General features: G+C 48.5%; 3 protein-coding genes and 1 long non-coding RNA gene across 4 annotated transcripts; 1 reads left to right on the top strand and 3 right to left on the bottom strand.

Annotated features, from left to right (window-relative positions):
- Positions 1-11: 11 nt before the first annotated feature.
- LOC147993003 (uncharacterized) lies at positions 12-11,612 on the top strand. Its single transcript, XR_015610018.1, has 6 exons — positions 12-874; positions 4,188-4,315; positions 4,492-4,642; positions 7,384-8,228; positions 8,457-8,572; positions 11,156-11,612. It is a non-coding gene; the product is annotated as an uncharacterized LOC147993003 (long non-coding RNA).
- On the bottom strand, positions 1,604-3,517 carry LOC125540740 (AAA-ATPase At3g50940). The gene is made up of 2 exons (XM_048704315.2): positions 2,416-3,517; positions 1,604-2,287 (listed from the first exon to the last, which is right to left on the bottom strand). Exons 1-2 carry the CDS (start codon positions 3,391-3,393, stop codon positions 1,739-1,741), a joined length of 1,527 nt encoding a protein of 508 aa, XP_048560272.2. The 5' UTR covers positions 3,394-3,517; the 3' UTR covers positions 1,604-1,738.
- On the bottom strand, positions 5,247-6,944 carry LOC125531875 (AAA-ATPase At3g50940). The gene has a single exon (XM_048696102.2). The coding sequence runs from the start codon at positions 6,802-6,804 to the stop codon at positions 5,377-5,379; it is 1,428 nt and encodes a 475-aa protein (XP_048552059.1). The 5' UTR covers positions 6,805-6,944; the 3' UTR covers positions 5,247-5,376.
- On the bottom strand, positions 9,039-11,061 carry LOC125531843 (AAA-ATPase At3g50940). Its single transcript, XM_048696092.2, has 2 exons — positions 9,736-11,061; positions 9,039-9,607 (listed from the first exon to the last, which is right to left on the bottom strand). The coding sequence occupies exons 1-2, from the start codon at positions 10,729-10,731 to the stop codon at positions 9,158-9,160; spliced, it is 1,446 nt and encodes a 481-aa protein (XP_048552049.2). The 5' UTR covers positions 10,732-11,061; the 3' UTR covers positions 9,039-9,157.
- Positions 11,613-25,231: the final 13,619 nt, after the last annotated feature.

Below are 25,231 nucleotides of genomic sequence, written 5' to 3'. Positions count from 1 at the left end.
AATATAATAGGTTCCTTAGAAGAAGGTAGTAGCGTCACATCACTAATAAGCCATTAGCTTCCCCTGCAAGGGAATCAATCTCCTACTTACGGCAGATTATTCATACAGCCTGTAATTACCGCTTACCGGCACCTACTAACCATGTGGTGTTCTGGGAGTATAGTAGTACATATTTTGAAGCATAAATTGATAGTTTTTTCTCTCTTTTTTTGTTTGAAAAAAAGATGATTCTTTGATAGTTAATGAACATTTGCATCCGAATCACTTAAGCTTGCTGAGGTAGACACAGCTGAAAATTCAGGTGCTGCCTATTTCTTCTACTGCTACTACTCGCCATTTCTCTGTCCTGTCTACCTTTGCCTACGACACTGTGCCTTTGTTTGTCATTACTACATTCCATTCCACCGTCAATGCGTGTTGGCTGCCATCTGCGTGGGTGCTGGAAAAGGTAGCAGAGTAGCATCACATCACTAAGCAACTGGAGTAGCTTCCTTCCACATCAATTAATTCCCCTTGTGTGCATAAGGTAGATTGTTGATGCAGTCTGAAACTGGCACATACTATTTTGAGTGCACTAGGCATCAATTGGTTCTTTGGTAATTAACGAGCACTTGCATCTGAATCACCTACTGAATGTGATATTTTTTTCCGTGGATTCTTTTCAGATGGACCGCGGGAAGTCGTAAAGCGAGCGTGTGTCATGTACTCTGCTTCCTTGGCATCCAAGTTCGTCTCTTATGTGGGATTGCACTCTTTTTTGTCGGGGAAGAACATACATATATAGAGTTTCTCGAAAAAAGCAGAAGATGATGTGATCCTTCCTGAAAGGAGGGTGGACGTACACACACAACACACAGCATAACAGAAAATGCAGGTATCATCCTTGCTGCCTACTCCTTCTACTACCTGTCATTTTCTGTTGTGTGTACTGTCCATTCTTGTATGTGGTGCTATGCTTTTGCTTGTCATTACTTTCGATTCCGTGCTATGCTTTTACTTGTCATTACTTTCCATTCCATGCTAGCTCACGCGCACGGGCCAAGACCCGTCCACGTCGTGTAACTGAAACAATAAGTGACAAATATATGCCTCATGGATGACTCCAGTGGCTGGATGGATGGCTACTTGTGTCTCTGGAAGAAAGTGATGATGAGGTTACGTTACCATCGAGTCGACCGTCCAGATCGGCGCACGTGTTTTTTTTATTTTTTTATTTTGCGTCACCCGATGGTTCATAGTGAACGCCAGTCAGTTACTAGTATACTATATTCCAAGAGAATACTTCCATTTTTCTCATATTACTCTGCTCTATTCACTTCTAGCTAGGGGATAATCCGAGGGCACTATATGCTAGTTTTCTGCATGTCATCAAGAATATTATTGGGTTTATCCATCCCGCAACCAGGTACTCCCTCCGTTTGTACTAAAACCACGACGAGTAATTTGGAACGGAGGGAGTAGTAACTATGCTAGTGTCTGTGTGTAGGGTCACATGGCTCTTGGCTAATATCTTATGCAGAGCGTTTAAGTTGCATATATGTAACTCGTTGCAACTGTACTTACAAATTATTAGAAACACACTGTTAGAAAGTACAGATGCATCGAACTCCTCCAAAAATGCAATGTTTTTAGTTGTCAAAATGATCACAACATATATATGTGTGCTGCAATAATGGATCTCCTGTAGGATCTATCTACATGGTAAGCGCACTCTTCGTCACCGTTAGCTTCCGCACTCCTAACTGCTTCTGTTTTCTGTGAGAACATTCTTCACCACCACCTCTTTGTCATCTTTCTTCTCCTCCACCTGCACACTTCCAGTCTTGATCCCATCACCATCTTTCTTCCCGTCCACCTGCGTACCCTCAATCTTTCTGTCACCAGTGGCATCTTTCTTCTCCGTCTTCTTACTTTCAGTTGTGATCTCAGCTGTGGTATCTTTCTTCTTTAACTTTAGGAGCTCAACAAGATCATGGAGCGCAACATCAGTGTCGTCGTTCCTCATCAGGACCTCGGCAACCTCTGCTGGCGTCACTGTCACCTCCTCGATCAGCTTCTCGATCTCTGGATAGGTGGCATGGTAGTCGATGGAATGGTAGTTGTTGGCAAGAATTCGGAAAGCCTCCGTGGTGCAGTACCCCATGTGGATGTGCATGTCCATCCTGCCAGGCCGCAGAAGTGCCGGGTCGAGACGCTCCTTGTAGTTGGTGGTGAAGATGATGATCCTTTCCTCCCCACTTGTCGACCACAAGCCATCGACAAAATTGAGCAGCCCAGACAGTGTGACCTGTTGTGCAGACAGCAACCAAATTAGTCATCAGCATAGGTGAGGAAGAAAGCTGTCAAAAATTGAAGGAGAAGTAAAAGAGGTTTATATATACGCATAGGTGAGGAAGAAAGCTGTCAAAAGTTTACCTTGTCTTCCGCCTTCTTCTTTTCTGTAGAACTGGACTTGGATTGCTCCTCGTCTTCTTCCTCCCGCTGCTTGAGTTCGATGGTGCAGTCGATGTCCTCAACCACGAGAATGGACCGGTTGGTCATTCCGACAAGAAGCCTCCTGAGGTCTGAGTTGGAGTCGACCCCGGTGAGCTCGAGATCGTAGATGTCGAACCTGAGGTGGTTGGCGATGGCGGCGATGAGGCTGGACTTGCCAGTGCCCGGAGGGCCGTACAGCAGGTACCCACGCTTCCATGCCTTGCCGATCCTCCTGTAGTAGTCCTTCCTCTTGATGAACCTGTTAAGGTCGTCGACAATTGACTGTTTCTGCTTGTGGTCCATGGCGAGGGTGTCGAAGGTGGAGGGGTGCTGGAGGCCAATTGGGGACCACTCGTCGTAGCGCTCGTTCATGTAGATGCTAAGGCTCCTCTCCTGGTCCTTGATGGCCTTGGCCGTGGCGACGATGAACGGGAGGTACTCCTTGAGCGCCTTCTCCTTGTGCCTCTTGTTGAAGCTCACCTCGTAGGACCTGATCTCTCGGGCCCCACCGCCGCCGTTGTTCGGGTCACCACTAACGTCGCGGGTGACCAGGCACCACTTGAACTCCGCTCCTTCGTACACATCTGCCATCTCCTCCCCGGCCTCCATGCTGACGACCATCTTCTCAGCGTCCTCGCCGCTGCTGACGCGCAGGCGCTGCATGTTGATGTTGGCGTTGATGCGCGTGGCCAGGTAGGCTTTGACGGAGTTGTAGACGCGGTTGCTGGACCAGCCCTCGGTCTCCTCGATGACGATTGTGTGCTGCCACGTCATGCGCGAGCGGAGGCTGGCGAGGGCGGAGGACAGCGCGTCGCGCACCTCGGACGGCAGCAGCTCGTTCGCGAGGCTGCGGACGAGCATCAGGGACGCCGCCAGCGAGGCCGCCGTGGCGATGGTCTTGTCGTACGATGGCGCCATGGCCTTTTTTGTGTGTGTGTGTGTGGAGGGGATTGATGGAGTGCTGGGTTTGGTTGGGGGCTGTCTTCCTCCTCTCTGTTCCTGATGTGGAACAGGGTTGTGAGGAGATGAGGGTGTGTGTTGAATTGGGTGGGGAGCTGTGGGTAAGCTTTTATAGGCAGTGAGTGTGGGGTGGGTGGTGAACCGACTGAGTGATGTCTTGGTCCGGAAGGAAGAGGTCTGAACAAGAGATTTGGCTTGGTCTGCACCAGTGAGCCTTGCTTAGCAAAAAGGTAAACACATAGTAGTAGATAAATTAATATTCTGGAATCTCATGTGGTGGATCGTTGTCTTTTTGCTATTGGTGTGTGTGATGAGGGAGGGGTGCATGTGGTCGATTGTCTGTAGTTGGCAGTTACTCCTTCTGTTCATAAATATAAGTTTTTTTAGAGATTCTAATACGGACTATATACGGAGCAAAATAAGTGAATCTACACTCTAAAACACGTCTATATACATTCATATGTAGTTTTTATTGAAATCTCTAAAAAGACTTATGTTTAGAATGAATCTACACTCTAAAAAGACTTATTGAAATCTCCGCTTCTAAATATAAGACCCTTTAGAGATTTCATCAATACAACTACATACGGATGTATATAGACATATTTTAGAGTGTAGATTCACTTATTTTGCTCCGTATGTAGTCTTTTATTGAAATCTCTAAGAAGAGTTATATTTAGGAACGGAGGGAGTAATTAGCATGTGTCCGAGCTAATTTTTAAAATAATTTATTTTCTGTCGACTCGTTCCAGGCCATTGTTCCAGGCAGATGGCCAAATTCGTGTTGTGCACTGGGTGCGTGGTTGACTGGCTGATGAAAGCAAGTTGTCTGAATAATGCATAGACCAGGCATGTTGTTCAACCTTACCAAAAGCAAAAGGTAACATCACATTGCTACACAACTTGCATATATACATACATAGATGTAGTGATTAGTTACTTCATTCATTATTAAATTATTTGTCCTCCTGGCAGAGCATTCGATTGATTGATTCTTGGCTAAATTAGCGAGCACTCGCTTGCATCTTGTGATTCTTTTCTTTTTCTTTTGCTAAGTACAAGTGCTGCTGGCTGGTTGGGGTTCCCTTTTCATCAGATTCGCAAAGCGCGTGTGGAAAGCTGCTTTGCTTTCTTGGCATCCAAGCTTCTTCCTTGGTCACTCGGCTTCTCGAGAGAAGCAGCAGCAGCAGATGAAGAAAATATGCAGGTGCGTCCTCCTTGCGGCCTACTCTTTCTCTAGCTAACCGCCTCTACTACCACTTGTGCTGGGGTCGGTGCGTGTGCTGCGGTGTATTATGTATGCATTACGCCTAGCTTTAGTTTTTCAAACTTCATTCCACCGTCATTCAATTCCGCGTGCATGCTGGAATTCCACGCACGGCTTGCTCTGACCAAAGACCGGTCGATGTACGCCGAGGACCGAGGTGATGTCGTCGCAACTATATGCTTCCTGACTCCAGTGGCTGGCTACTCGTATCCTCTTGGGGGTAGTGATGAGATTACTACGACTCATACTAGTTTATCTATCTGGCTAATTAAATAGAGTGTCGATCATTCCTTATCAGTAGCACTATCTTGTTCTGTGAAGATGAAGATCGTTCTGTTCTGGTGGACAAGTATGGGCCACAGCCCACATGCCTCGTTTGTTCATCCTCCATAGCCAGGAGGGGCGGCTGTGTGTAGTGTCACATGGCTCTGTTGGCCAATATCATATGCAAGATGTCTAATTTGCATATAGAGTATGTAACAGCACTTGCATAATTATTTAGAAGCACACCGTGTGTAAGTTAAATACAAGTGCGCCGAACAAGTCCAAAAAATGCAATGTTATTAGTTGTCAAAATGATCACAACATATATATGTATGTTCCAGTGGATCTCCTGTAGGACCTATCTACATTGTACTACGCTCAGTCTCTTGTCACAATCAGTTTCCGCACTCCTAGCCGCTTCCGTTTTCTGTCAACTCATTCTTCAGCACCACCTCATTGTCATCTTTTTTCTCCTCCACCTGCTTACTTTCAGTCTTGGTCTCAGTGGTCTCTTTCTTCTTAAAGTCTAGGAGCTTGACAAGATCATGGAGGGCGACATCAGTGTCGTCGTTCCTCATCAGAACCTCGGCGACCTCTGCAGGCGTCACCGTCACCTCCTGGATCAGCGCCTCGATCTCTGGATAGGTGGCATGGTAGTCGACGGAATGGTAGTTGTTGGCAAGGATCCGGAAAGCCTCCGTGGTGCAGTACCCCATGTGTATGTGCATGTCCATCCTGCCAGGCCGCAGGAGGGCCGGGTCGAGACGCTCCTTGTAGTTGGTTGTGAAGATGATGATCCTTTCCTCCCCACTCGTCGACCACAAGCCATCAACAAAATTGAGCAGCCCTGACAATGTTACCTTGTCTTCTGCCTTCTTCTTTGCTGCAGAGTTGGACTTGGAGTGCTCCTCATCGTCTTCCTCCCGCTGCTTCAGCTCGATGGTGCAGTCAATGTCCTCAACTACGAGAATGGACCGGTTGGTCATCCCGACGAGAAGCTTCCTGAGGTCGGAGTTGGAGTCAACCCCAGTGAGCTCGAGGTCGTAGATGTCGAACCTGAGGTGGTTGGCGATGGCGGCGATGAGGCTGGACTTGCCGGTACCTGGAGGGCCATATAGGAGGTACCCGCGCTTCCACGCCTTGCCGATCCTCTTGTAGTAGTCCTTCCTCTTGGTGAACCTGTCGAGGTCATCAACAATGGCCCGCTTCTGCTTCATGTCCATGGCGAGCGTGTCGAAGGTGGAGGGGTGCTGGAGGACGATGGAGGACCATTCGTCGCCGTACTGGTTCATGTAGATGTCGAGGCTCCGCTCCTGGTCGTTGATGGCCTTGGCGGCGGCGACGATGAAGGGCAGGTACTCCTTGAGCGCCTTCTCCTTGTGCCTCTTGTGGAAGCTCACCTCATAGGACCTGACCTCGCGGGCCCCGCCGCTAACGCTGTCCGGGTCGGCCTTGACCTCGCGAGTGACCAGGCACCACTTGAACTCCGCTCCTTGATACACATCTGCCATCTCCTCGCCTGCCTCCATGCTGACAACCATCTTCTCAGACTCGTCGGAGCTGCTGACCCGCAGGCGCTGCATGTTGAGGTTGGTGTTGATGCGCGTGGCAAGGTAGGCCTTGACGGCATCGTAGACATAGTTGTTGCACCAGCCCTCGGTCTCCTCGATGACGATGGTGTGCTGCCACGTCATGCGCGAGCGGAGGCTGGCAAGGGCTGAAGACAGCGCGTCACGCACCTCGGATGGTAGCAGCTCGTTCGCGAGGCTGCGAACAAGCATCAGGGACGCCGCGAGGGAGGCCGCCGTCGCGATGGTCTTGTCGTAGGACGGCGCCATGGCTCCCTGTTGCTCCTCCTCTCTTGTATGTTTGTTCTTTTTCTTGGTGAGGGTGGGTTGGGTTGGGAGCTCTGTTTCCTCTCTGTTCTTGATGGGGAACAGTGGAAATGAGGGTGTGTATGTGTGTTGAATGAGTTGAGGTTTGGGGATGAGTGGTGTTTTTATAGGCGAGATGGATTGGAGTGGGGTGGGTGGAATTGACAGATTGAGGTGTTTCTTCCTCTTATCTTAGTAAAGGGAATAAGAAATGGACTTGGCATGGTCTTCCTTCCAGGTTGCAATCACACCTAACAGAGAAGAAGAGAGGTCTTTGTTGGAAAATGTTAGTAGCATCAACATCACTAGGCAAATCTGGACTGGCTTCCTTCCACATCAATTAATTAATTAACCCCCCTGGAAAGGTAGGTTGTTGATGCAGCCTGCAAGTGGCACTTATTAGTAACATGTGATGTTACGGTTGTACTAGTATATATATTCTGAGCCATCAAAATATATTGGTTCTTTGATAATTAACGAGCATTTTGCATCTGAATCACCTACTGAATATTACTGTGGTATTTTTCTCTGGATCTGTTTCAGATGGACCGTGGAATTCATCATAAAGCGAGCCAGTGGTGTGTCACGTACTCTGCTTGCTTCCTTGGCATCCAAGTTTGTTTCTTCGTCGGGATTGCGCAACTTTTTCCTTGCGGCCGCAAGTTTGCTGGAAACTAGTCCGGTTTCTTGAAAGAAGCAGAAACTGGAGTGGAAGGATGGATGGTGGAGGTAGACGGACGAGAGCAGGAAATGTTGGTGCTATGTTGTGTCTATATCTTCCTTGCGGCCTACTGCTTCTTCTACCACTTGCCATTTTTCTCTTGTGTCTACTTGTGCTGTAGGTACTATGCCTTTTGTTTGTCAAAAAATAAAAATAAATTCCACTCCACCGGTCAGTCCGCGTTGGCTGCCGCGTGCTTGCTGGAATTCCATTCAACGCTTGCTAGGTCACGCGCATGGGCCTAGACGGGTCGACGTCGTGCAACTGGAAAATGGAGTATATGTAGGTGCCAAATATATGGGTGATGGATGGCTACTGCTGTCTGTTTGGGAAAACTGACAAGGCTACGTTGCCAATGATCATGCTGACCGTCCACGTCGGAACGCGTGTCCTTTTGCATCGCCGAATGGAACCGTGACAAATGCTGCAACTTGTCTTGATTCTTTTGCCAATTTTGTGTGTCTTTTTGCTAATTTTTTGTATGAAAAGAATTCTGACGACTCTTTTCAGGTAGATGGCCAAATTCGTGTTGCGCACTGGGTCTGGGTGCTTGGTTGACTGGCTGATGAAAGGAAGATGTCTGAATAATAGTATTTACATACATTGACCAGGCATGTTGTTCAAACTTCAAACCACCACATGAAGAAGAGGTCTTCCTTACCAAAAGGTAACATCGTATATGAGTACACAGATGTAGTGATTAATTATTTCATTAATTCCTCTGGAATCTCCATATGATAATTTACCCTCCTGGCAGAGCATTCGATTGATTGTTTCTTGGCTAAATTATCAAGCACTCACCTGTACTATGTTCTTGTGAATGACAATGTTTTGAGCTAGTCATTCATTGGTTCTTTCCTTTTTCTTTTGCTGGCTGGGGTTCTCGTTTCGCCAGATTTGTAAAGCGCCCGTGGAATGGAAAGCTACTTTGCTCCCTTGGCATCCAAGTTTCTTGCTTGCTCAATTAGCTTCTCGACAGAGCAGCAGCAGCAGAAGAAGAAAATAATGCAGGTGCGTACGTCCTCCTTGCAAGCCTACTCTTTCTCTAGCCTATACTTGTGCTGGGGTGAGTCGGTGCGTGTATGCGGTGTACATCATGCGCACCTTTAGTTTGTCAAACTTCATTCCACCGTCATTCAACTCCGCCTGCATGCTGGAATTCCACACATGGCCTGCTCTGACCAAAGACCGGTCGACGTACGCCGAGGTGATGTCGTCGCAGCTATATGCTTCGTGACTCTGGTGGCTGGCTACTCGTCTCCTTTTGGGGGAGGAGTGATGAGATTACTACTCATACTACTTTATCTATCTGGCTAATTAAGTAGAGTGTCCATCATTCCTTGTCAGTAGCTAGCATCATCTTGCCAATATCTTATGCAAGATGTCAAGTTTGCATCTATGTAACTTGTTGCAACACCACTTCCATAATTATTTAGAAGCACATTGTGTCAAGTTAAAGACAAGTGCGCCGAACCACTACAACAAATGTAATGTTATTAGCTGTTAAAATGATCAACATATGTTCCAATGGATCTCCAGTACGACCTATCTACACGATACACGCGTAGTCGCTGGTCACCGTCAGTTTCCGCACTCCTAGCTGCTTCCGTTTTCCGCGAACTCATTCTTCAGCACCACCCCTTTGTCATCTTTCTTCTCCCCCGCCCGTACACTTTCAGACTTGATCTCAGTGGCCTCTTTCTTCTTTAACTTCAGAAGATCGACAAGATCATGGAGGGCAACATCAGTGTCGTCGTTCCTCATCAGAACCTCGGCGACCTCTGCTGGCGTCACCGTCACCTCCTGGATCAGCGCCTCAATCTCTGGGTAGGTGGCATGGTAGTCGATGGAATGGTAGTTGTTAGCGAGAATCCGGAAAGCCTCCTTGGTGCAGTACCCCATGTGGATGTGCATGTCCATCCTGCCAGGCCGCAGGAGTGCTGGGTCGAGACGCTCCTTGTAGTTGGTGGTGAAGATGATGATCCTTTCCTCCCCAGTTGTCGACCACAAGCCATCAACAAAATTGAGCAGCCCAGACAATGTTACCTGTTATGCAGACAGCAACCAAATTAATTTGCCATCAGCATAGGTAAGAAAGAAAGCTGTCAAAATGGAGAAGCAGAGAGGTTTGTGCATAGATGTAAGGTATTCATTCTGCAAAAATGCAAAGTTACCTTGTCTTCTGCCTTCTTCTTCTCTGTAGGACTGGACTTGGTGGCAGGTTCCTCGTCGGCTTCCTCCCGCTGCTTGAGTTCGATGGTGCAGTCGATGTCCTCCACCACGAGAATGGACCGGTTGGTCATCCCGACGAGGAGCCTCCTGAGGTCTGAGTTGGAGTCAACCCCGGTGAGCTCGAGGTCGTAGATGTCGAACCTGAGGTGGTTGGCGATGGCGGCGATTAGGCTGGACTTGCCGGTGCCCGGCGGGCCGTACAGCAGGTACCCACGCTTCCACGCCTTGCCGATCCTCCTGTAGTAGTCCTTCCTCTTGATGAACCTGTCGAGGTCATCAACAATGGCCCGCTTCTGCTTCATGTCCATGGCGAGCGTGTCGAAGGTGGAGGGGTGCTGGAGGTCGATGGGGTTCCACTCGTCGCCGTACTCATTCATGTAGATGTTGAGGCTGCGCTCCTGGTCCCTGATGGCCTTGGCGGCGGCAACGATGAAGGGCAGGTACTCTTTCAGCGCCTTCTCCTTGTGGCGCTTGTGGAAGCTGACCTCGTAGGACCTGATCTCCCGCGCCCCGCCTCCGCCTCCGCTGTTGTTCTGGTCGCCCTTGACCTCCCTGGTCACCAGGTACCACCTGAACTCGGTGCCCTCGTACACGTCCGCCATCTCCTCGCCGGCCTCCATGCTGACCACCATCTTGCTGTCGGGGCCCTCCTCGTCGGAGCTGCTGACGCGGAGGCGCTGCATGGAGAGGGTGGCGCTGGTTCGCGTGGCCAGGTACGCCTTGACGGCGCCATAGACGCGGTTGCCGGACCACCCCTCGGTCTCCTCTATCACGATGGTGTGCTGCCATGTCATGCGCGAGCGGAGGCTGTTGAGGGCCGAGGAGAGCGCGTCCCGCGCCTCGGACGGCAGCAGCTCGCTCGCCAGGCTGCGGACCAACATGAGGGACGCCGCGAGGGAGGCCGCCGTCGCGATGGTCTTGTCATAGGACGGCGCCATGGGTCCTGAAGCTCTCTTGGACTCTGTTTTGATCCCTGTTCCTGATGTGGAACAGGGGTGACCTAACGGGTGTGGGTGTTTGTGTCGAATGAAGTGATCAGTGGGTCTTTTTTATAGGCGGTGGATTGGAGTGGAGGGTGGGTGATGTTTCTTGCTCTCAAAGGTAGAGGTTGTGAAGGAAGGAATAAGATCACACTTAGCAGCGTGAGAGATGTTGGTTAGAAAAAGGGAGTAGCATAATCACACCTCTAGGCAACATGTGGACTATGTTCTGGTTTGTGCTGTATATATGTATATTCTGACTGAGGCATCAATTGATTGATTCTCTGGTAATTAAATCAATTAGAGAGCATTTTGCATCTGAATCACCCACTGTACTGATTTTAGTTAGTATTCTTTTTTCCCTGTGGATTATTCGTTTCAGATGGAGCACGGAAAAGCGATCGGGGGAACTGAAAGTGGGCGTACTCTTCTTGCTTCCTTGGCATCCAAGTTGTCCAGTTTCTTCTTCGGGATCGCACAACTTTCTCCTCCCTCGTGGTCGATAGCTGTGCGGCGCAAGTTTGGGTCTCCTTTGGTTCATAGGATAGAAATGTTGTAGGAATAGGAAAATCATAGAAAGTAAGATGACATGCATCTCAATTCCTATAGAGAAAAATATGTCATTTGATGCATATGATAGGAATTTTTTTATTGAGTCTTAGCTAATGTTTTTTTTCCTTCAAAATACGAATGATTGATTCCTATCCTACATAGGAATAGAAATTCATTCCTACAAACCAAAGGATCTCAAAGGAAATTTTTTTATGCAAATCCTATCCTATAGAAATCTTATGACATTCCTCCAAACCAAAAGAGGCCTTGGTTGGAAACGAGTCGGAGTCGGTTTTCTGGAAAGGAGCAGAAGCACAGAGGGTGAGGTGGTAGACACAACTCACAAGACGGCCGAAAATGCATGCATGCATGCAGGTGATGTGCCTTTTTCTGTTTTTGTTCGTCGAAAACGACTTGTCCGTTCCACTCACCGTCAATGCGTGCGTGCTGAAATTCCGTTCCACGCGTGGGCGCGCACGGACCAAGGCATGGTCGATGTGGTGCAACTGAAATGAGAATGATGGATTGCTGGTCAGGTGTGGAATGCGAGGATGATGATGAGGGAGGCTTACGTTTGTTGCCGTCCGTCTTCTCCTTGTCTTTTGAGTCGCCTGATGGATCTTTGTTACTAGACACTACTGCTGCTAGTTGTTGATCCGGTTGCATTAAGAAAAAGAGAGTTGATCGGGTTAATAGGAGAAACGGGCCCCAAAAACCGTACTATATGATACTGTTAATCAGGGAAAACCGGCGAATACCAAGCGTGTGGACAGGGAAAGCGTCGAGGCTCGGTTTGTTTCTGAAAGCGTCAAGGTATCTTCACCTGCATGCTGAAATTCCATTCCACGCTCAGCTCAGCCTCATGCTGATGCTCATGTGGACACACAGGGAAAGTGTCGTCGTCGTCGTTGATAGGTGATGCGATTCGACGGGCGGCCGTGGATGATACATCCTTCCTTCCTACCTTGTCAAGCGTTGCTCAGCAGTTTATGTATTCTCCCTCTGCCTTGCACGCTAACTACTACTCGCGATCACGACCGATTATTCATGCAAACTGTAATTAATTACTGGAACCTGGTAAGGGTGTGTCCAGTGCATAGCCTTAAGGTGATGGCTCGCATGCCATGTAGGATCGGATATGACGTAAAGTAGGTTTGGATAGAGAAGCAGGATCCTCCCCAGGAGGCGGGTGCTTGAAGAGAAAAAGTATGGTCCGGCGATAAAAGCTGAAAAGGTTGGAATGAAAAGTAGAGATGCATGTGTACTAAAGTCATTTTCTATTTCTTAATGAGACCCATTAGTGATAGCTTGCATTGGAGAGAAAAAATAAATGTAGATGCCTCAAATTACTTTTTGTCATGGGGCATATGTATACATATGCCACCATTGTACATGCCCTAAGTAATAATCCTGCGGTGTTGTGTTGTGTGAGTACAGTAGTGTACACTTTTGCATATAACGAGTACGTATTTTCTGAGTGTGGATTCGTTTCAGATGGACGCGGAATTCGTAAAGTGAAGTGGTGGAAAGCGAGTGGTGCGCGTCCTGGGCATCCAACCAAGCCTGTCATCTTGGTCGTGCGTGATGGCGCGCGCTACTTTTTCCTCCTCGCACGGAATGGAATGGAATGGATGGCGCGCCGCAAGTTTCCTTCGTGGAAAACGAATCTGAGTCTTCGGGTTTCTTTCTTGTGTCTACTTCCGTGCTTTTGTCCATTCTTGTATGCAGTACTCCCTTCGGTCTTTTTAATTTGCATATAAGTTTTGTTTGAAATCAAAGTATCTCTACTTTGATCAAATTTATAAAAAAATATATTAACATTCTTAATGCAAAATCAAAATTGTTGTTACATTCATTACAAATGTAGTTTCATAGTATACATATTTGATATTATAGATGTTGATATTTAATATAAATTTGGTCAAACTTTATAAAGTTTGACGTAACATAAATCTAATATGCAGAGGAAAAAAGACAGAAGAGAGTACTATGCTTTTTCTCACCCATGCTGGCTAGCTCACGCGCATGGACCAAGCTAGAGGCCGGTCAACGTCGTACTACTCCAGTAGTAGTAGGTGCCAAATACTCCGGTATGCGTGATGGACGGCTACTGTCGTCGTGTTGTTTGGTTGGAAAAAGCGACATGATTGATGAGGCTAAGTTACCATCGTGTCTGTCGACCGTCCATCGTATTTTCGCATCGCCCGATCGATCGTCGTCAACTTCACTCACTTACTACTAGTTTTTTTTAAAAGCATAAGAGGGTTCCCCCTCGGATTCATTATAACGAAATCATAGGACGAACAGAGATGTCCACGGACCACCTAAAACTTCTACCTGTTTGACGAGATTTTGTACTACATATAGTCGAAACTAAGGAGAATGGGTACCAACATCTTTTTCTCCCACTCCTCATAAGTTGAGGAGAAGCCTAGGATCTTTTTCTTTTTTCTTTTTGTGGAGCAGGAAGTGCCCATGATTATTGCATGTGTATCATACACGTGCACAGTGTCCGTACATTGAAAATCCTGAGCGGAAGATATTTTTATGGACTAATGGCCGGGGTTAATTAATTAGCTATCCCAAGTTCTTGATGTATGTGTACGTTGGGCTGCAATTGCACTGCATGGCCATGCATATTGCGCTTCGTACGTACATGTGCTGATGCATGGCAAAACTACCCACGTTGCTAGCACATGCATGCAGTAAGATTTGATGCAACTATCGTGGGTGTACCCGTCTCGGTCAGGGCGTACGCGATTCAAGTACCCTGCCGGTGTATGAATACATACCCGAATACCCGATCAATGACGTGCCATACATTACATGCTTAATTGGTCATGCGTGTGCCACAGGTTGAAAGATAAGCATCAACGGACATATCTTAAACCGCCTCCGTCCATATCTCTTCCAAGAAGATCGGATCGGCCGGCTGGGGCGCAAGGCGCAGCGCCCTACCTTCCACCTGTAAATACACAGCCAGCAGGCAGAGGAGCACCCAGGAGGAGAACTCTCGCGGGCAGAGGAGCCAGAGGAGACGGCGTGTCCGTGGCGGCGGGGCGCTCGCCCGGCAACATGCACGCGGCTCGGCGCTGCCCGGCCACGGCAGCGCGTATGCAGGGAGGCACGGCCAGATGGACGTGCACATCCATCCATCACACATCCAGCCTTCATGCACGGAGCATCCGTGAGAAGAACTCACGTCCGGGAGGGACGTACGCATAAGGGTGTGGCCGGAGATCGCATCCGGCCAGGCTCGGGTACGAGCTCGCCTCGTGGCCCGTCTGCGTATGGGAGTAGAAGTTCGGCAGCCGAAGGCTTCTTCCTTGTGCAGGAGGCCAGTGAGCGAGCGCCGCGGGCCGGTGAAGTGTCTGTGGAGATGACGATCATCTTCTTTCATGGTTAGTTCTTCCCCTTTCTCTTCTAATCTCTTCTCGTTTCCCTCCACCTCTCTCGATGATGGTGACCGAAGCTACGGCCGCACGGCCGGATACGGAGCCAGCCGCCCTCTATCTTTTGCTACTGAAGATGACGACGTGCCGGGGCTACCGCACATGCGCAAACCCTGACGCACCCTTCCTTCAAGACGACGGCCTGCCGGGCTGCCGTTTGGGTAGCCCCGGTGCGCTCTCCGCTCAAACGATGACGAGCTGGGGTTACGCTGTGTGCAAAGCCTTCGGTGCGCCCCACGCTCACGATGATGATGGGCTAGGACTGCCGCTTGTGCGCAGCCCTCGGTGCACTCTCCGTCAACAACTTCCACGTGCCGGCCTACCTTCAAGACGACGCCGCCGGAGTTGCCGTTCGTGTGCAACTCCCGGCGATCCCTTCATGCCGGACTCGTCACCCAACGGCGCGACGACGATGGTGCGTCCTACGCTCAAGACGACAACGACGCCGGGGTTGTCGTTGGTGTGCAACCCTCGACGATCCCTTCATGCCAGACTCGTCACCGGCGACGGCGCGACCGTGATGGTGCGCCCTTCGCTCAAGACGATGTCGCGCCGGGGTTGCCATTCGTGCGCAATCAGTTGCGATTCCTTCACGCCGGACTCACCAACAGCAACGACGCGCCGGGGTTGCCGTTTCGTGTGCAGCCCCTGGCGATCCTTCACGCCAGACCCATCACCGACGACGACGAGCCAGGGTTGTCGTTTTGTGTGCAACCCACGGCGATCATTCACGCCGGACCATCACTGGCGACTCCCGTGAGGACGACGATGATGCACCGGGGTGCACTCTCCACCATCGACGACTCTCTCAAGGACAAGGACGACGGTGTGCCGGGGCTGTGTGCAGCCCCTGGTTCACTCTCCGCCGGCGTGCCGGGCTCATGTTTCCCATGGCACACTCTCCACCCAGGACACGGCGTGCCGGGGTCGTGCAGCCCCCGGCGCACTCTCCGCCTGACTTCCACGTGTCGGCCTGCCTTGAAGACAACGACGCTGGGGCTGACTCAACCCTCGACGATTCCTTTATGCCGGATTCACCACCGGCGACGATGTGTCGGGGCTGTGTAACCCCTGGTGCACCCTTCTTTCAAGGCAACGACATGTGCTGTCTACATGGCCTTGGAGCCCGCCTGAGGTCGGCGTGCTTTTTTTTCTGCACCGTGGTCGACACGGAGCCCGCCTGAAGGCGGGCATCTTCTACATCGCCTTGATGCTCGGCCGAGGTGGGACACCTACACCGCCATCGACACGAAGCCCATCGATACAGGAGCGCCGTCAGCGCCATCCACACAGAGCTTGGCCCAGGCTTGGCTTGGTCTACGCTCCACCATCGTGGAGGTCACCCGAGGTGGGTGGCCGTCCACGCCGCCTGGCACGGGGCTTGCCCAAGGCTGGGCGCCATCTACATTTCTGCTGACACGACCCATCGTTGGGTGTTGTCTGCACCGACTCCCGCCTCGATCAGGCTATTGCGTACATCGACACGTTTGTTGAGTGTGCGATACCGCCCAAGTCTACTCCAACATCCACATCGTTGCACATCATCAACACCGTCCTAGCACCGGCGAGGCGAAGCTATACTCCGCCGACATGTCTTTCTCCGATCAAGCAAACTACTACTTGACATGCCGACGAGGCAATGTCAAACCATCCAGTCCGACACCGACAAGGCGAACATTACTAGGCCCAGCACCGACAAGGCAAAGGCCGCCAACATCTTCATCAGATATCGGCATGGCGGAGGGTTATGGCTAAGCATAGCCGGAGCGATGGGCGTATCACTCTTCCCTTCCCCATCATCAACACATCGCCACCATCTACTCCAACATCACGGAGAAGATAAGACGTGAAGATGACGACTCGCGGACGTAATTAAACGGTTGCTTTCTGAGGCCTCATGAACCAGAACCTCACATCGCCGAAGTCGTATAGGCCACGCCAGCAGGCAACGGAACGCATCCTTCATAGGGATTTTTTTACTTTTGTTTCTCGACACGAGATTAATAAAAACGTACACTTTCCCTATGTCTTTTCTTTGTGTACTATGTACACCGGCACGCCCGTGTTTATTTATTTTTTCACGTCAAACACTACCTCCAGCAACTAAGCAGGTTCTCACAAGTTAAAAAGGACACCAACATCAAATTCGCGGACAAACAAGGGGAGGCGTGGGTGTACCTTGCAAACCACCCAGCAGCATGAACATCTGGAGACAGTCTAAAATAGACTAAGAGCATCTCCAGCCGTTGCCCCCCCCCCCCCCCCCCCCCCCAGGCATTTTTCTCGCTGCTTAGGGAGCTGCCGGCGAAAATTTTGGTCTGGGGGCAAAAAAAATTCCACTCGTTGCGCCCCTAGGAGCAGGTGCACGCCCGCGCCCACGACCTTCTTGTGCTCGTCGCCGACGAGGACCGCCTCCTCCACGCGCGGCGTCAAGCTCAGCGCGCGGCTAGGCGTTCTTGGCCTGGAGCCGTGACAAGGCATCCCCGCACCGCCCCAGCTCGCTGCTCTTGGTGGCGAGCTCAGTCTAGAGGAAGGGCACGATGACGACGGTCTCCTTGAGGATCTTGTGCTTGAGCAGCTCGGTGCGCAGGCAGGACTCGCGCTCCTGCAGCTCCTCGACGAGGCGGGCGAGCTCGGCGGCCTTGGGCGCCGTGGCCGCGCGTATCGGCTGCACCTGCGTGGAGGAGCGCGGGAAGTAGACCCCGAAGGAGCGCGCGAAGGAGCTGCCGCCGCCCTTGCCCCCGAAACTGGGCTGCACGGGCGAGCACTGGCCTGAGGGCCGCCGCCCCGGCGTCGGCGTCTACGGCCGCGCCGCCCTCGGGACAGGGATGACATTTGCGACGGCGCTGGTGCCAGCGTCTTGCGGGAGGAGGTGGTGTAGGAGGTCTTGGGTGTGGCTGGGCTGCGCTGGAAGCCCATGGCCGCCTTTGACTCTGCCGGCCACCATTGCAGCGGCCGTGGAAGAATACGCAACGGCCGGGGCTGAGGCCGTGGGGTGCAACGTCAGCACCGTGGGGTGCAGTGGATGGGGCCGAGGCCGGCGGCGCCGTGGGTTGCAGCGGCCGGCAACGCAGGGGGCGAAGGGGGGTCGAGGCAATGGCGCCGGGACGCTTTGGATTGGGAGCTTGAGCGACAGGGAGGGGATGAGAGAAAGGGGTAAAGGGAGAGAGAGAATGTGGGAGAGAGAGGACATGGTGGGTGAGAGAAGGACGTGGTGGGGCCGTCCTGGTGTGGGAAAGTCGCGGACAGTGGGCCAGAAAGGTAAAGAAAATAGCGCCGGTGCCCCCCAGCTGCCCCCAGGATCTTGGGTTTTGCCTGGGCTCACCGGCTGTATTTTTTGACTAATCCGGCAAAAAGTGAGGTTGTGGAAGCGTGGCTGAGACTTTTTTTGTCCACCGGTGCTGAAAAAGTGCTCTTGGGGGCTTCTTGGGAGGACGGCTGGAGATGCTCTAAAGCATACAAGACGCTAAGAGGAAACAAGCATGGGTAGACGGAATCAGCAAGCATCTTCATCATCTTGGACTCGTCAGAGGAGAGATCACCAGCGACGCCACCATCAGTTGCCCAGCCGTTGCACTCCCGGTCTCCATCCCTACGACGCGCGATAAGTCTCACTTGCTACCCGCTCGACTAGTCTTGTCCCCACCATCGACAACTTTTGATCTGCATTTTTTTATTTACAAAATAGACCAATCACAGATCTAGTTGCACATTAGTCTTACAAGAATCATGGGATCATGAATTTTCTTTGTTCTAAAAATGGCATCATTTCTGCACTTCCAAATGGACCAGAACATCGCAGAGATCCCAACTAATATGAGATTTTTGTCAGGTTCCTAGAAAGTTTTAACCAAATGTTTAAACAATTTGGGGTCGATGTCAGATCAAAAGCACATTTAATCAAACTGCAGATTAGTCTCGCGACAGAGCAATTAAAAAACAAGTGGTCAATGTCCTCCTCTTGACCACAATATACACACTCTTTGCTTCCTTTCCACCTTTTTTGATCAAATTATCTTTAGATAAAATGCTTCCTCGAACAATTGACCACACAAACATTTTGATTTTAGCTGGGGTTTTTATTTTCCACAAGAACTTATGTGGGAACCCAACATCAGTTGTAATCAGAAATGAGTAAAGAGATTTAACAGAAAAGATTTTGTCCTTTGTCAGTATACACTAGGGTTTATCTTTTCCCCCATACATTCTAACCTCCTCACATCTAGATTTCAGGCTGGACCACAGCTCAGCAGTGTCACCATACAAATTTCTTCTAAAGGAAAAGTTTTACCATCCTTTGTCAATGGCATCTGCCACATAGATACCATGATCAAAACTAATATTATACAACCTAGGATAAGCCTCTTTCAGAGGTTTGAAGCCCACCCACCAGTCTTCCAAGAATCGGGTGTTTCTTCCATCCCCTAGCTTTTTCTTAATATGCTAGTAATATAAATCTGTACCTTTCAAAAGGCTAGCCCAGAACTAGGAACCTCTAGTTTTTTTCTTAACTCCAGATATGCATTTGCCATTGACATACTTGTTAAGTAGTAGATCTATCCAAAGACCCTCTTCGGTCTCAAGTTTCCAAAACCATTTGACTAAGAGGGCTTTGTTCATGAGATCTAAATTTAAGATCCCCAAACCACCTTGACTTTTTGGATGACAACAAGTCTTCCAACTAACTAAATATATTTCTTTTTATCCTCATTTTCTTGCCACACTAACCTCGCCCTGAAGAAATCAGCTTTTTTCCCGATTCAATTCGGGAAAAGGATAAAAAGACATCATGAACATTGGGATGTTAGTGAGGCAGGATTGAACAAGAGTTACTCTGCCAATCATATTTAGTAACCTCCCTTGCCAGTAAGCACATCTCTTCTGAATTTTTTCAGTAACACACTTCCAAAACTTGTTACTTAATCTAACATCGGATACATGTATACCTAAGTATTTAAGGGGCATTTTGCCCAACTCACAAGTGAAGATCTCCTGATAAATATGTGCTTTTGGAGCTGCCTCTGCAAACAGGAAGATCTCGCTTTTGTGGAAGTTAATAGTCAATCCAGCATTTGCTCAGAGGCACTAAGGATAAGTTTCAGATTTCTAGCACTTTCCTCGTCATCGGTGCAAAGCAATAAAAAATTGCTCTTAAATATGTATTGATATTTTATTATAAGAGAAAATAAGCTTTGTAATCTTGTGATGGCAAAGAAATAAAAGCGATGGACTGTTGCTACCATAAGGTGCAATATAACATGGCGTTCCATTGCATTAAGAGCTTGCACATCCAAAACGAAAAAGGGCATGACACCCTTTGCTTCCCTCTACGAAGTGCCTATCTTTTACTTTTCTGTTTTTATTATTATGCAAGAGTCAAGAGTATTTGTCCTTATTCCATTCTTAATTCTTCTCTACTTGGCAAACATCATGTGGTAGGGAAAGATCTAGTCACACATATCCAGTTGGATGTAGGTAATCATGAATTATTATTGTTGACACTATCCTTAAGGTAAACAATAAACCCGCATCTTCCCGTGTGTCTGACTGAAACATTTGCTCCTAAAATATATATGCTTTAAATATCAGCAATCAGAGAAGAATATATGATGGTTGAGTATGTGAAACTTGCTAAACCAAAAGCTCTTACATAGACTCGTCTTAGATATATGATGAATTGTAATTGTTCCAATGACCCAGAACATACTTTTCTAGTTTCCAAGAAGATTTACGTTTTATGCTCCAACTTGTGGATGAATTGTTACTAAATCATGATAAGTTTTATGATGAAAAGTTTTTGTTATAAAAATGATCATGATTCTCGTATTTTGTTTTGTTGACACCTCTCTCTCTAAACATGTGGTCGTGATTATCGAGTTCCGCATTCGCTTGTGGGCAAATGAGGTCTAAGCTTGGGGGAGTTGATACGCCCATTTTGCATCATGATTTCCTACTATTAGTTATAGTGTTTTTGATCATCATGATGCAATTCTAATGCCTTTTCTCTCTTACTTTGCAATATTTATATGAAGAGGGAGATTGCCGGCAGCTGGAATTCCAAACCTAAAAGAAGCTCATCAAAGATAGATATTCTCTGGAGCTCTAGATGACCTGAAATTTTACGGAGATATTTTATTGAATAAAAAAAATACTGGAACGAAGAACCACAGGAGGGGGCCCACCAGTTCTCCACAAGGCAACAGGGCACACCCGCCACCCAGGGTGCGCCTTGATGTCTTATGGGGCCCACCAATGCCCTCTGGTATCCTCCTTCTGCTACATGAAGCCATTTTTCCTAAAAAAAGAGAAGACTTTAGGGACGAAGTGAAGGAAATATGCCCTAGAGGCAATAATAAAGTTATTATTTATTTCCTTATATCATGATAAAAGTTTATTATTCATGCTAGAATTGTATTAACCGGAAACATAATACATGTGTGAATACATAGACAAACAGAGTGTCACTAGTATGCCTCTACTTGACTAGCTCGTTAATCAAAGATGGTTATGTTTCCTAACCATGGACAAAGAGTTGTCATTTGATTAACGGGATCACATCATTAGTTGAATGATCTGATTGACATGACCCATTCCATTAGCTTAGCATCCGATCGTTTAGTATGTTGCTATTGCTTTCTTCATGACTTATACATGTTCCTATGACTATGAGATTATGTAACTCCCGTGTGCCGGAGGAACACTTTGTGTGCTACCAAACGTCACAACGTACCTGGGTGATTATAAAGGTGCTCTACAGGTGTCTCCAAAGGTACATGTTGGGTTGACGTATTTCGAGATTAGGATTTGTCACTCCGATCGTCGGAGAGGTATCTCTGGGCCCTCTCGGTAATGCACATCACTTAAGCCTTGCAAGCATTGCAACTAACGAGTTAGTTGCGGGATGATGTATAACGGAACGAGTAAAGAGACTTGCTGGTAACGAGATTGAACTAGGTATTGGATACCGACGATCGAATCTCGGGCAAGTAACATACCGATGACAAAGGGAACAACGTATGTTGTTATGCGGTCTGACCGATAAAAGATCTTCGTAGAATATGTAGGAACCAATATGGGCATCCAGGTCCCGCTATTGGTTATTGACCGGAAACATGTCTCGGTCATGTCTACATTGTTCTCGAACCCGTAGGGTCCGCACGCTTAAGGTTACAATGACAGTTATATTATGAGTTTATGCATTTTGATGTACTGAAGTTTGTTCGGAGTCCCGGATGTGATCACGGACATGACGAGGAGTCTCGAAATGGTCGAGACATAAATATTGATATATTGGAAGCCTATATTTGGATATCGGAAGTGTTCCGGGTGAAATCGGGATTTTACCGGAAAACCGGGAGGTTACCGGAACCCCCCGGGAGGTACATGGGCCTTAATGGGCCTTAGTGGAAGAAGAGGAGAGGCGGCCAGGGCTGGGCCGCGCGCCCCTCCCCCCTAGTCCGAATAGGACAAGGAGAGAGGGGGCCGGCGCCCCCCTCCTTCTCTATCTCTCTGTTCCCACCTCGCGAATCCTATTCCAACTAGGATTGGGGGAGGAGTCCTACTCCCTCCGGGAGTAGGACTCCTCCTGGCGTGCCCTATGATGGCCGGCCGGCCTCCCCCTCTTGAACCTTTATATACGGAGGCAGGGGCACCCCTAGAGACACAAGTTGATCCACGTGATCATATTCTTAGCCGTGTGCGGTGCCCCCTTCCACCATAGTTCTCGATAATATTGTAGCGGTGCTTAGGCGAAGCCCTGCGACAGTAGTACATCAAGATCGTCACCACGCCGTCGTGCTGACGGAACTCTTCCCTGACACTTTGCTGGATCGGAGTCCGGGGATCGTCATCGAGCTGAACATGTGCTAGAACTCGGAGGTGCCGTAGTTTCGGTGCTTGATCGGTCGGGCCGTGGAGACATACGACTACATCAACCAAACGCTTCCGTTGTCGATCTACAAGGGTACGTAGATCACACTCTCCCCTCTCGTTGCTATGCATCACCATGATCTTGCGTGTGCGTAGGAAATTTTTTGAAATTACTACATTCCCCAACAGTGGCATCCGAGCCTAGGTTTTATGTGTTGATGTTATATGCACGAGTAGAACACAAGTGAGTTGTGAGCGATATAAGTCATACTGCTTACCAGCATGTCATACTTTGGTTCGGCGGTATTGTTGGACGAAGCGGCCCAGACCGACATTACGCGTACGCTTACGCGAGACCGGTTCTCCCGACATGCTTTGCACATAGGTGGCTTGCGGGTGACAGTTTCTCCAACTTTAGTTGAACCAAGTGTGGCTACGCCCGGTCCTTGCGAAGGTTAAAACAACACCAACTTGACAAACTATCGTTGTGGTTTTGATGCGCAGGTAAGATTGGTTCTTGCTTAAGCCCGTAGCAGCCACGTAAAACTTGCAACAACAAAGTAGAGGACGTCTAACTTGTTTTTGCAGGGCATGTTGTGATGTGATATGGTCAAGACATGATGCTAAATTTTATTGTATGAGATGATCATGTTTTGTAACTGAGTTATCGGCAACTGGCAGGAGCCATATGGTTGTCGCCTTATTGTATGCAATGCAATCGCGCTGTAATGCTTTACTTTATCACTAAGCGGTAGCGATAGTCGTGGAAGTATAAGATTGGCGAGACGACAACGATGCTACGATGGAGATCAAGGTGTCGCGCCGGTGACGATGGTGATCATGACGGTGCTTCGGAGATGGAGATCACAGGCACAAGATGATGATGGTCATATCATATCACTTATATTGATTGCATGTGATGTTTATCTTTTATGCATCTTATCTTGCTTTGATTGACGGTAGCATTATAAGATGATCTCTCACTAAATTATCAAGATAAAAGTGTTCTCCCTGAGTATGCACCGTTGCCAAAGTTCGTCGTGCCCAGACACCACGTGATGATCGGGTGTGATAAGCTCTACGTCCATCTACAACGTGTGCAAGCCAGTTTTGCACACGCAGAATACTCAGGTTAAACTTGACGAGCCTAGCATACGCAGATATGGCCTCAGAACACTGAGATCGAAAGATCGAGCGTGAATCATATATTAGATATGATCAACATAGCGATGTTCACCATTGAAAACTACTCCATTTCACGTGATGATCGGTTATGGTTTAGTTGATTTGGATCACGTGATCCCTTAGAGGATTAGAGGGATGTCTATCTAAGTGGGAGTTCTTTAAGTAATTTGATTAATTGAACTTAAATTTATCATGAACTTAGTACCTGATAGTATCTTGCTTATGTATGTTTGATTGTAGATAGATGGCCCGTGCTGTTGTTCCGTTGAATTTTAATGCGTTCCTTGAGAAAGCAAAGTTGAAAGATGATGGTAGCAATTACACGGACTGGGTCCGTAACTTGAGGATTATCCTCATTGCTGCACAGAAGAATTACGTCCTGGAAGCACCGCTGGGTGCCAGGCCTGCTGCTGGAGTAACACCAGATGTTATGAACGTCTGGCAGAGCAAAGCTGATGACTACTCGATAGTTCAGTGTGCCATGCTTTACGGCTTAGAATCGGGACTTCAACGACGTTTTGAACGTCATGGAGCATATGAGATGTTCCAGGAGTTGAAGTTAATATTTCAAGCAAATGCCCGGATTGAGAGATATGAAGTCTCCAATAAGTTCTATAGCTGCAAGATGGAGGAGAACAGTTCTGTCAGTGAGCATATACTCAAAATGTCTGGGTATAATAATCACTTGATTCAGATGGGAGTTAATCTTCCAGATGATTGTGTCATTGACAGAATTCTCCAATCACTGCCACCAAGCTACAAGAGCTTCGTGATGAACTATAATATGCAAGGGATGAATAAGACTATTCCCAAGCTCTTTGCAATGCTGAAAGCTGCGGAGGTAGAAATCAAAAAGGAGCATCAAGTGTTGATGGTCAACAAGACCACTAGTTTCAAGAAAAAGGGCAAAGGGAAGAAGAAGGGGAACTTCAAGAAGAACAGCAAGCAAGTTGCTGCTCAAGAGAAGAAACCCAAGTCTGTACCTAAGCCTGAAACTGAGTGCTTCTACTGCAAGCAGACTGGTCACTGAAAGCGGAACTGCCCCAAGTATTTGGCGGATAAGAAGGATGGCAAGGTGAACAAAGGTATATGTGATATACATGTTATTGATGTTTACCTTACTAGAGCTCGCAGTAGCACCTGGGTATTTGATACTGGTTCTGTTGCTAATATTTGCAACTCGAAACAAGGACTACGGATTAAGCGAACACTGGCAAAGGACGAGGTGACGATGCGCGTAGGAAATGGTTCCAAACTCGATGTGATCGCGATCGGCACGCTACCTCTACATCTACCTTCGGGATTAGTATTAGACCTAAATAATTGTTATTTGGTGCCAGCGTTGAGCATGAACATTATATCTGGATCTTGTTTAATGCGAGACGGTTATTCATTTAAAT

Source organism: Triticum urartu, chromosome 1A (genome assembly GCF_056163025.1).
Source record: "Triticum urartu cultivar PI428250 chromosome 1A, HENAU_Tu73, whole genome shotgun sequence".
Lineage (NCBI taxonomy): Eukaryota > Viridiplantae > Streptophyta > Magnoliopsida > Poales > Poaceae > Triticum > Triticum urartu.
Note: the sequence above shows the minus strand (reverse complement) of the source record. Positions and strands in the feature narration are given on the sequence as shown.